The 12,979-nt window shown below is 35.7% G+C and overlaps 1 protein-coding gene across 20 annotated transcripts in view; it reads right to left on the bottom strand.

The window, feature by feature from the left end:
- Ptprd (protein tyrosine phosphatase receptor type D) overlaps positions 1-12,979 on the bottom strand; it is a 1,378,451-nt gene that overhangs the window by 163,865 nt on the left and 1,201,607 nt on the right. For all 20 annotated transcript variants that reach the window (XM_085686142.2, XM_087904910.1, XM_087904905.1 and 17 more), the window contains 2 exons: positions 9,145-9,726; positions 340-473 (listed from right to left, as the gene is read on the bottom strand). In XM_085686142.2, the coding sequence (XP_085542268.1) occupies positions 340-473; positions 9,145-9,726 (716 nt within the window). The remainder of the gene's footprint in view (positions 1-339; positions 474-9,144; positions 9,727-12,979) is intronic.

Here is a 12,979-nt window from a genome sequence, read left to right as displayed (position 1 = left end):
ATATATAGTCATATTCAAGTCAAATAATGCTTAACATGACAGTAAACAGCTGCTATGGACATCTTTCTCTTGAACAAGTTTGAACAAATTCACTAAGAAGTCATGTGTTAACATAATGACCAAAATAAATACTATGAGCTATTGCAGAGAACAAAAGTGTCCCTCCACTTTGTGGATTTCTGTCTCCCCATGACCTGATGCTTGTATTACTCAGGGGGTTGAATCAAAAACATTTCACTTCGAACAAATGTTTTTATGGTCCCCACCCTCAAATCTCCAAATATCCATTTGGATTTTTGGTCAAGTTTCTAGTCTTTTTTTTTTTTTTATGAGTTTTACCTCTTCTCCTTGCTCCCCATCTCTGTAGACCAGTTCATAGCTGGCAATGGTATCTGAACGTGGTGGTGTCCAAGACAGCAAAATACTTGTTTCAGATTCAGGTTCTGCTTTGAAGTTTAGTGGCTGCCCTGGTACTAAAACAGGGAGGAAAAGGATTGAGCTCACCATTACCACCAAGATTCAGAAACTCTTCTAGTTAAGTACATGCTACATGTAATAAAGAGAGAAGTCCTTACATCCTCAGAGATGGCCTCCTTGTAGAAAGTTGATTTATACACTCCAAGAGGGTAAGAATAACGTGATGAATATTTTCCTACTCCTTGAATAGTTTAATATGTAGACAATATGAAGTAGAATTAAATAGGCTCATTATATATCTATCTCAGAAATCAGTTGTAAATACAGTAAAATAATGGATTTCAAATAACATTGTAAAATATAAATATGACATGATTCATATAATATACACATATAATTCCTAACTACATTCTACATATCTGTTCTTATACCCAGAGATAAGTGAGGTTCTCTTTAGTCATAAATGAAACTACTCTTTGCAACAGATAGAGAACATTACAGAAACCAGAATCGATAAAAAATACACAGTTGTGGAACACAGTCCCAATGGACACAACTGCTTTATTTAAGGCTCATAAATCATTATGGAAGAGGGGGCAGAGAGACTGCAAAAACGAGAGGATCAGGGGGTTTTTGACAAAATGTTTTCTCTAGAAATGTCAGAATCTACACCCATCAAGTCTAATCAATATGGATGCTGCATAACAATGGCCTGAACATGGAGGATACCAATAAGCATGCTAACATGGAAGGGGTAAATGATACAGATATATTAAAATCTAAAAAATGAAAAAAATAACTGAATAAAAAAATTCTTTAAAAATTTCTAGGACCCTATGTAGCATTCAGTGTTATTTCCAGTTGTGGGGGTCTGGATGAAAATGATACTCCGTAGGCTCATAAGAAGTAGCATTATTTGAATAGATTGGGACGTGTGACATGGAGTAGGTATGGCCCTGTTGGAGAAGTGTGTCAGTGGGTTGGCTTTGAGGTCTTAGACTCTTAGACAGGCCAAGTGGTTCTGTCTCTTCCTGATGTCTACACATCTGGATGTAGAACACTCAAGCTCCTTCTCCAGCACCATATCTACCTGCATGATGCCATGCTTCCTGCCATGACGGCAATGGCCGAAACCTCTGAACTGTAAGCCAGGCACAACAAAATGTTCTCCTTTATAGGACTTGCCGTGGTCATGGTTTCTCTTCACAGGAATAAAACCCTAACTAAGGCACTAATTATGTTTATAAAATTCTACCTTGACTCCTTAACAGAGTCTTTGAGCAATAATAACTCTTCAAAATTTTATCTTAACTGGTAACATTTTAAGAAGAGGTTAAGAAACAAAAGTAAAAGAAAACTCCATTATGTATAAATAATTACTTGCAGCTCCTAGATTAAGTTATTTAAATCATAGCGTCTAACGATTAGACCGAATGTCAGCTTATCATCCCAAACGGCTCTTTTGTAAACTACACACAAATTAGTGAGATTCTAAGATGTACTTATCAACAAATTATGGTAACGGAAGCCAACCAAGATCACCTCATGTCAGTTATTCAGCCACCTAACTGATAATTCAAAAGAGTCACACATGAGATATAATAAATAATAAAAACTTTAGCAGTTGAAAATACTCAATAAAGTTTAATAATCCCAACTTCCTTATTAGCTCATAACTGCATTATCTATGCTCAAGCCCTTATACAAAAGACTGAGGTCCACAAGTCCCCACATCTAGCAGGCTGCTTTTGCCTCTGTCTGGTCTGATTGTTGGTGCCCATACCCTGCTATTGTTTGGTAATTGAACCATTACCCTTGATATTAGGAAATGTTACAATATGGTATGATTGAATCTTTCTATATTTACCATACTCACATGAGAAATAAAGTATATTTTATAAAAAGTAACAACAATGACAAAAATAAAATACAAATAAAGATAGGGCACAGCAGGATGAAAGGGGTTTCTAAAGTATTTTTCTAGAAACTGGAGAATACACATTTTCAAACACACATGAAATAACATGATTTGTACATGATGTATGATATAACTTACAAATAATGCTTGAGATATAATTTTCACAGGAAAGGAGGCCTTTGGAGATATAAGATATATTGTTTCTCTTTTACAACCATTTTTCTGAAACTTGATTACAGAATAAGAAAACCTCACCGTTTTTTTTAAATGGATTTAAGTTTTATTTCTAGGTGCCCTAGCCATTAGCACAGTGCTCTGCCTGGGCGTCTGTGCATGCTGTGAAAGGGTGGCTTGCTCAGGTTTACACTTATGCCCAAGGCCAATAATATTCCTTGCCTGCCTTTCTATCTCCACCCCCTGTCCCAAAGCCTGTTCCTGTACCAGGACATTCTCATTAATCTGATGTCTCTGGGAACTGCCTTCCAAACAGGTTATCATTCTTTCCCAGTGAGTGACCTCATATAGTTATTCAGCTTGAAAGACCAAGACAGAGGAACATGAAAGATCAAGAGGCAAGGCAAGGGGCTCAGGAAGAAATAAAAGCATATGGTGCCTGGCAAATGGAAAATATATTATCTAAGAGGTAAAAGTCAAAAGCCTGGCTCATGCTACAATGGTTGCAAAGAGCCATTGGGCAGATGGGAAAACTGTGACTGGGTTCCAATAACTAGATGATGAATGGGTTTCTTGGTGTGATGTACACACAGCCATGGCTATAATTCTTCTATACTTATATTGCTTATTTCTTCCCCTTATTTCCCACAAATCTGTGAAATAATAAAGTCTGTGCTAACGTGTGACTCAAGTGAAACTAGAACCTAGTTGAGATTTCAAGAATTAGAAACACAGACAATTCTAAAGTACCTCAGGAGCAGTCACTAGGAAAGGGTTTGCTCCTTGTGTAAGGCTACTAGGTTCACACTGACTGAAAGCATCTTAGAAATCTAATTAACTTTTGCTTACTTACACTGTTTGATTTTTCTTTTAATTTATCTTCCCTGTATTCCTGTTTGGTCTCAATGTTTCATAATTGTTTTGTGACACAGCTTCAACTGATCTAATTCTGTTTGGTTCTAGAAAAAGCATTTACAGCTAAATAATAAATTGAATAGGAACATCAACACCTGGACAGGACAGGTTCCTTTTCCTTTGTAACTTTTGGACAATACAGTGTTGGGTAGATGACTTAATTAAAAGTCTTGTCATCTTATAGGCATGACGCTTTCCTTCCTTTTCTTTACAGACTCATTTTGAAGTGGTTTGGGGGAAAAGCATGTTTCTTAAATTTGAAATCTGCAGTGGAGACCTAAGATCCTCAGGAAAGAGGTGAACACCTAGGTGAATCAGGGTGCTCTATGGAGGCCTGGGGCCAAACAGGAAGGTGCACACCTAATGGAAGAGGGACACTGGGTCTCACTAGGCATTAGCAGATTGCTACCTTGTGGAATGGAAACCCAGTTAGATCTAGTATCGATATATATTCAAAAATATATTGATAATGCAATTTTATATAATAAGCTTTAAATTGTCAATGATTTAAAAAATAATGGAATTTAGATAAACAATGCAAAGGCAAATGCTTCAATATGTTCAACTCAGTGTGTCCATCGGAGACACACATTGCCTTTTCATTCTACTATCCTCATAAACAGCTTATGGATACCAAGAATCACACTTCTTGGAAACTGAGGGTGGAATAAAGAGTACCATTTCCTTGGGATCAGATTTTAAATTAGAAACAATCAACATGATTTAAAGATTCACAGGGAAAACAAAACTGCTCAGAAATGAATAGATGTATTCCCAAATGCCCAAATACATTGTTTTAATGATCATTAGAAAAATATACAGGAAAATATTTTAAGTGTTGCATAAATATGCAACACTAACATATTTGTTTGCTTCAGACTACCCAGAGACAAAGATAATTTTAATACCTATCAACAGATATTGCATACCAAATATTATGCTGAAGATCTATTTTACATTATATTCTTGTTTTCATACTACACAAGCATATTTATATACAAATTTATAGACATATTTATTTACATATATGTATATATTGTTTTTCTCTTAGTCTTTACATGTTAGCCTTCATTATTGACATTTTCATCTTTATATACTAGATTTATTTTATATGTATCACATGTCATTTTACTTAGGATATTTTCTGTGTTGTAACAGTCCCTGTACCAATTTACTGAACATCAAGGATTGGGAACAATTTTGACATTACTAAAACTCATGAAAAATTGCACATATAAATTTAAATGTAATAACTATACATTAGAATAGAAATATGCCAGCATTAATCACAATCCAAATTGAGAATTAACCAAGAAAAGAAAAAATGGCAGTGTAGTACAGATATGTATATAAAATTTTTCTTAGGGTTTGGGGAATAACAAACTAAGGCAAGATAATTAGTTGTGTAAAGATGGGGACTTAAATTCAAATTCCCAGTACTTATGTAAAAAATTGTCTATGCCTATGCATGCCTCCAATTTCATCACTGTGGGAGATAGAAAGAGTGTGGTCATTGGGCTTGCTGGCCACCGGCCTAGCTCCAGGCTAAATGAGAGACCTTTTCTCAGGGCAATAAGGCAGATAGTAAAAGGGCTTGAAACTTGATGTCTCCCAAGGAACTCTGTATGTTTGTATTGACATTTGCACCTGTACACATCTGCATCAGTGAACACACCATATAGATTCATTACACACACTTATACATAGATACAAACACACAATGTGCATAAAGAAATAAATGATAGATGAAGAGATAAATAAAATTATACGTAAACATTTCTTATATTTGGTTACTTATATTTTACTTGACAATCCAATGTTCACAAAGATAGAAAAATAGTAACTATCAATCCCAAGATAAAATAAAATGTCCACTGATGAATATTAAGTACTTGGATATTACTCTAATTCTTATAATCACCATAAATAAATTTTAAAAATACTAAGAAATGAGAGAAAACCTCAATGTCATCAGAAATGTCAGTTCACTAGAAGAGATCAGTGAATAAAATTTAGTGGCTGTCTCTGAAAAGTCCATCCTTCAATGCTAATCTACAATTTCATCTCACTGTATAATAAACACGAAATATTGCAAAGGCAATAGAAGCTCCATTATTGCTAAGATAACTAATACTTTAAGGCAGCACATATTTTCAAACATATGCATCTAGCATATTGGTGAATGATAATGAAAGCAAGAGTCAGAATCTGATAGTAAAACCTAAGAAAATTCAAAACAAAATACCCTATATGTGAGTGCCACAACCATATATTGTCAACTGCCATTAAATATAAATATGAAAAGTCAAGTTTTTTATGTCTGTATTTATCCATTTCTCATTTCTACATTGTTAAAACCATTCAAAGAAAGCTTACAGTGGACTCATATTTTTTGAGCATTAAAGACCTTTTTTAAATTTGCTTCTATTGGCCTGTTGATGTACACTAATTTAATGTTTTAGAAAATTCTAGAGACCTTGCGTCAGTATTTCTCAATTAAACATTTATATTTTAACAGTTTTCTGATTTAAATGTTGCTGTAGGGTTCTTTTCTTTAAAATATTAAAAGTAAGATGCCTGGGTAGTGTACACTTCTTCCAATACCAGCATTTGGGAAGAGAGGCATCAGGAGTTCATGGTGGTCCTCAGATGCAAAGTGAACTCAAAGTCAATCTACACTAAATTCTCTTAAAGGAGTCTGCAGACAGGTCCAAAGATTGTTCTAAATGAAGTCGGAAATTCTTTCCAAAGAAAGCTCAGAAATGACACAAACCAGAATTTAAGGTTTATCACGCCTGTTGGCATGAATTTCAAGCAATATTTATATAAAGCATTAAGGATGTAGTTCCTAAGACTTCTTCAGCAGTTCTATGTTCCTTCTACCAAATATAGTTAGCATATATTATTGCAATAATCGATTCCAGCAAACTACAGAGTGTGTTCTTTTCTTTCTGGATGTTTTAGGTGAAGTGATGAGGGGTGTGTCACAGTATAAATGTTTTCCTGGCCAACATCCATCCATTGTCTATGTCTTTGAGGTAAGCTAATTGCAAGGGACAATTGCACCAGAAAATAGAACTATGGAAAATGAGCAGTGACCCATAGTTCTAGGAAACAATAACTCCAGCAAAAATATATTTTATATCTAAAGATTATTATAGTCTGCTGTACCAATATTCACAGCCAAGTGGATTTATTCTCTTGATTGAATATGAAATAGTTATCATGTTCTGACTTTCTCTACCACAGTGAACACACTACATAAATCTACAAGTTCTATCCATCAGAATGCAGATTATCATAGATAAAATGCAAAATGATTACTTCTCTCTTAAACTAACTTTGTTCTTCGGGACGGTTTTACCTATTTATTCATTTTGCATCCAATTTAAACACAATGAGGAATGTTGGTGTTGGAATATTCATGGTCATAAAATGAAACGAGCATGCAGACACCAAAGATGCTAAAGTGCCCTTTTTATGTCTATGTAATTAAAATATATTTAAATTATTTTGAACAGTATCATTTTGTAGCCTTACTGAAAACAAAACTCATAATGAAAACTATGGTTTTCTTAGACTTTATATAACCACTCTAAAGGAGTGTTTGATGATGGCAACATACTCAAGGTAGCCATGATTCTAGGGATGAGCTCTTCATTAAGGACTAGGAGAAGGCTCAGCGAGAACTTCACCAGACCTGATAGTCCTGCATTTGATAGCTGCCACTAATGTGCAACCACCTTGGTTAATGAAGTCTACAGGACACCACCAATCACTCTGCTATGTGGGGGGTCATAAGAAACTATGGACTTTGGCAGGCATTAGGTTATCTGCCTTTTTATATCTCCATGAGAATTCAAGCTACAGTTTATGGAAAGGTACAGGAAATTTCTTTATGTCAGAGACAGAAACACACACACACACACACACACACACACACAGAGGGGGGGGATGCACCTTTGTACATTCATGTACATTTTCTAATTTTCCTACTGAATTAAATCAGACCTTCTGAAAGGAAAATTACTGGATCGAATTGACTCAACTGTTTTTTCACACACAGCATCCATGGACCTATGCTTGTGTCCACTGGTAGTTTAAACAATACACTATTTAAAAACAACGTTTACATTTTTCACCAAGTTGGGATAGAAGGATAGGTTTCTGTAATTCAATATTCTGAATATAAAGATATTCATGAGTCTCGTGGATTTGCATATTTTGACTGAATTTGATTTCAGAAAAAAAAATCTTGTTTCTTGGGTAGTTAAATCCTTTGTCTCCTGAATATAAATTAAAACACTGCAGCATGAATTGTGGTTAACTTGTTGTTGTCTTCAAGACAGCGCCTCTCTCTCTCTCTCTCTCTCTCTCTCTCTCTCTCTCTCTCTCTCTCTCTCTCTCTTCTTTTCTTTTCTTTCTTTTTTCTTTTTCTTTTTCTTTTTTTTTAATGTTGCCTTGGCTGTCCTGGAACTCACTCTGTAGACAGAGCTGACCTCAAACTCAGAGATCTCCCTGCCTCTGCCTCCCAGGTCCATGGACTAAAGTTTGGTTACCAGTCTATGGGATTTAACAACCTGTAACTTAGCAGACTGATTTAGAGGGAGTACTACGGAAAGAAAAGGGAATTGGAAACCTATCCCTCTTGTGTCTACCTGTTTGACTTTCTCCCATTTTCATGGGAAAGGACATATTTGCTCTTCGAACGCTGAAGATACACCGCAATCTGTCCGCAGGCTTAGGGCTGATCTGCGCTCTGATAAAGAGCTGATCTGAGCTCCAGTGATCTATTTCTTCCATTCAGTTGCTTCAGGTGTTTCACCACAGTAGCAAAAAGCTGACACAAAAATGAATTCATCCTAATTCCCCAAGCTTGGTGTAAATGAAGAGTTAGCTTGTGATCATGTCACTCCGATATTATAGTCAAAACACGAGAAAAGCTTAGAGCAGAATATAAGTCCCAGTCTCTTTTTCTGTGCCATATTTACTGGTTTTTGAGCTGCCGGAATCATAAAAAAAAATCTTAAACTGTTGACACTTCTAAGAAAAGACTGTCAAGAAAAAGTAGAACAATGTTCATAAATCTCTATTACTTTCCAGTGAAACCTTAAGTAAGTTTACATATTTCCTTGCATATTAATATAGTGAATAAATGAATACAGAAGTACAAAGGCCAATAATGAGGGAACATAGATTTGCTATGACTATAGTGAGACATATACATTGACAACTGTCTTTGAGACACCTAGCTTTCACACACTATAACCAGAAAATGATCTGTGAACCAAGCTCAGAAGAACCAAACGATGGCAAAGTCAAATAAAGCAAAAGTCTGCTGTAAACACGCTTGAGACCTGGGACCACAAATATAGGAAGAAAACACCTGAGTTAGATAACTCATGAAGCCCACACAAGCCAGGAAATTAAGGCATGAGTGCACTCTAGGAAGAATCCAGAGAAAAGGAATCAATCCTTCATCAGGATTAACAATAGTCTGTCCTATAAATTTATAGATAGTATGTCCGACTGTGTAGTCCTTGTATAGATCCTCAGGAAAAAAAAAAACTTGCCCAAAGTTTCATATATTAAAGCAAATTTAAAGGCACAATGTGAAATCCTAAATCTCAACAACTTCGTTTTTTTATAATCTTTGCTGTTTCTTTCTTTGTTTTTATCTTTCCTACACCTGCCCTATTTCCCATGTAGAACAGACTTACCTCCTGTCTGCGTGATGACTTGTATGTCACTTGAAAGAGGCCCATCACCGATTGAGGTAAAAGCCAGGACTTTGACAGAGTATGTTTTTTGGGGTACTAAATTCCCAATAGTTGTGATTTGGCTATCAGCTACATTGTGCTTCATCCAGTTGTTGACATGTTGGGTCGGGTCCATTGTATAATAAACTCTATATCCTTGGATCTGTCCATTTGGCTCCTCAGGTTCTTTCCACTGTACCAAAATGGTGGTTGAGCTCAACATGCGTGCCTGGACATCTCGTGGGGCACTGGATGGTGCTTGCTCTGAGGTCTGCGTTAATACAGGCTCACTTGGTGGACCTCGGCCAATGTTATTTACAGCAACAACTCTGACTTCATAATCCGAGTAGGGACTTAGTCCAGCCACACTGTAGCGTGTGGTTGCTATTCCATCAATTTCTTTGTATGGTTCTTCAGAATTTTTAGGCTTATGTTGAATGATGTAGTAAGAGACAGGGTCGGGGTTCCCAGAGTCCCACGTCAGCGTGATGCTTGTAGCTGTGCTCTCAGTCACCACTGGAGTTCCTGGAGGCTTGGGTAAGGCTTGGGGACAGAAAAAAGACAATGTTCATTTTTCCTTCTCAGCTATTATACCAATCACTATGTTCTATTTTTAATTTGACAAGATTATACTACTACTGAAGATTTAATCAGATGAAGCAACACATCATGTCCAAAGAGGTCAAGAGAACAGTAAAATACAAATAGGTGGCTGAGACCCCACCTTTCTAGCACATGATGGCATTTTGGGGGTTATACTCATATCTACACTTATAGATCAATAAGTGACCCTGGATAAGTCACTTAATGTCTTTTGACTTTTGTTTCCTCACATGAAAACTAGAGCTGCATTACTGGAGCTTCACTGCACTGTGGAGTAGCTATAGTTCACAGATTTGTTGTGGCGATTAATGAGCTAAGTAAGTAATATACATAGACTTTGTCTGGGGCTCTTATAAACACTAACTGCAATTATTATAATTTTTACTTCCAATGTTTGGTCACTTAATCCCTGGTTCAATAAATTAACGTTGTAAATACATACCAATAAACATTAAATATGGAATTTATGAAAATGGAATTAAACTGGTATTAAAGGACTAGTATTGAATGGTGTTCTATTTGTAAAAAAATAAAGAACATTATTAATTTCTTAGTGTCCTGGCTCACTCATTGTCAACTTTATTGAAGTTAGAGAGTTATCTTTGGAGGGGAAGCACAATGAAGAAAATGTCTCCATTGACTGACTTGTGGCTAAGTCTATGGGAGAATTTTCTTAATTGGTGATTGATGTGGGAGGACGCAGACATTGTAGGTAGTGTCACCTAAGCACAGGCGGTCTTGGGGCATACAAGAAAGCAAGATGGATGAGAAAACCTTGATAAGCAGGCTGGAGAGCAGTGAGCCTCCAGGGCCTCAATTTCAGTTCCAATTCCAGGTTTCTTGGCCTGACTTCCTTCAATGATGAACTGTGATATATAAGTTTAAACTAAAATAAACCCTTCTGTCCCCAATTGCTTTTGGTTATTGGTATTTCAGAAAGCAATAGAAAACACAACTAAGATACTTAAAAATAACCTATCTAAAATTATTAAGGTAGAACTGTGACAGTGTACTTTGCCTGGCAAGTGAGGAGGCCTGGGTTGATTCTCATCAATCCCCCTCAAACACATCCCATCTCACCCACCCTACCCCCCCCACACACACACAAAGTAAGGGAAGTAGAACAATAATTTTAAATCATGTTTCTTCATAATTCTCAAAATTTCTTGGGAGTTTTAAGACGTATTCACAAGTCACATTCTAAAGTATTTTGTCAATAATATTTTTTTAATTCTTCATTGGATATATCTAGGATTACAGCTATTCAACAAACCTCAGTATTTAAATATGTCATTTTGGCTATCTGAATTTTTCCTTTTAACAGCACAAATATCAAAAACATCTTAAGATTGCAAGCCATCATTACTGGAGGTCTCATTGGTAAGTTTTATGCTGGATAAAATGCAAAAAATCTCCAAATGATAATGCTTATAATCAAATCATATACTGTTAGCACGAGGCCAGGATCACAAAACTCTGTAGGGATAGCAGTTTAAAAACACCAGACTTTAGTATTTTTCTGCTTTGTTTGTTTCTTTCTTCTTTGAATTTTTATCTTTTTATTTCATATTTAATGTAGGAAACTATAGGGAAACAGGAACATTCAGGACAACAAGGACACAAAAATGAATATGATAACCATTCGGTGTCAGTCTCAATTCAAAAATCCTTAGTGTCTTTTGCAAACCTCAAATACTGGAAGCTCAAATGCCTATAATGAAAATAGGTGGTATACTTTCTGCGTATTACTAATATCCACATAATCACAATATTTAGCAAAGAGACATTACTAAAATTAGTAGCAAAAATACATTTATTTGAGTATTCTGAACTGATTGTTTACAGAAGGGATAACTCTGAATGCTGCAGAAAAATAAAATTGTTGCTAAATAAAGTTGTGTTTCTTGAACAGACATCATTGGTTGAACTAGCACACTTCTGTACAGTACGGGCGTATGTCTATAACGTGTGAACAAGGACAAACATGCTTAATAGTTTAAGGATAAATAAGATATCAGATTGCATGACTCAATATGGATAATGTATACTTCTGTTCTTATGCCATATGATATGCTGGATATAAATGCTCGGTTAGATATGATACCAATTTTAACAAGTGTGCTGCCTTTTATAAATCCATGCTTCCCAAATAGAATGATGATTTGAGTTCATTTTGGACTAATTCTAGACACTGACAGGAAACTCAAATCACACTCGCTATGACCTGATTTGTAAGTTTTCTAGAATTATATAAGTGCTGGGTAAAAGAAAGTGATATTCGCACATATTCAACTCCATTCTTTTGCTGGAAAAATGTTCACAGAATATAGCACTTTGGTTATATTTAGTACAATTGTTGAAGAAGAGAATATTTCATGAGTATTCATATATGCAAGGTGAAGGACAGAGCTAAAATAAAACAAATCCATTTACATTTTGATTCTTAATGGTAGGGCCATCAAATAGAGCAACTATCATTAGGTCATACTGATTCCATCACTATCTCTTATTTCTATTTTTTTCAGAGATTTAATGCATTTAATGACACTCATTAATATTCTTCTCATGACTCGTATCAAAAATCTGGACCAAATCAAAGTCTGCAGGCCATCCATCTTACCAGAACAGTAGACCTGGTATAACATTCCTGACTCTATCTACTCAGTGACTAGGCTAGACTTGCTCCTAAAAATTCTAATAACTGTCCCAATTTAGATTCCTAATATCTTAGAAAAGACTCTGCAAATAGATTTGAGTAATAAATCTTTAATCCCACTTCCTTAGGAGGCTAAAGCAAGAGGTCACTGACCAATGACTTGTATAGGATACAGTGTAAATTAAATCAAAGCCTGCAGTTCAATGAAAACTCATCAAAATTAAAATGACAGAAGGAAAAGAATGTTGTTTAGTTGTGGAACACTCATATGTCCATCCCAAAAAGGAAAGAGGGAAGGAAAGGAGAGAATAAGACAGGGAAAGGTAAGAGAAATTGGTTCACCTATGACATGAACATTTTCTATACTATGACAGATGGGATTAGGTGGTGCAGGAGAATTGTCTGTATTCTGTCAATCATGTCCTAAATAAATGCTGATTGGCCAGGCAGGAGGTGTAGGTGGGAAAACAAGACAGGAAGTAGAAATGATGCAAGAAGAGCAGGAGAATTCTGTGAAGGAGGAAGCTGATTCCTCCC

Source organism: Myodes glareolus, chromosome 3, assembly GCF_982192425.1.
Source record: "Myodes glareolus chromosome 3, mMyoGla1.1, whole genome shotgun sequence".
Taxonomy (NCBI): domain Eukaryota; kingdom Metazoa; phylum Chordata; class Mammalia; order Rodentia; family Cricetidae; genus Myodes; species Myodes glareolus.
This window is presented reverse-complemented; position numbering and strand designations above follow the sequence as displayed.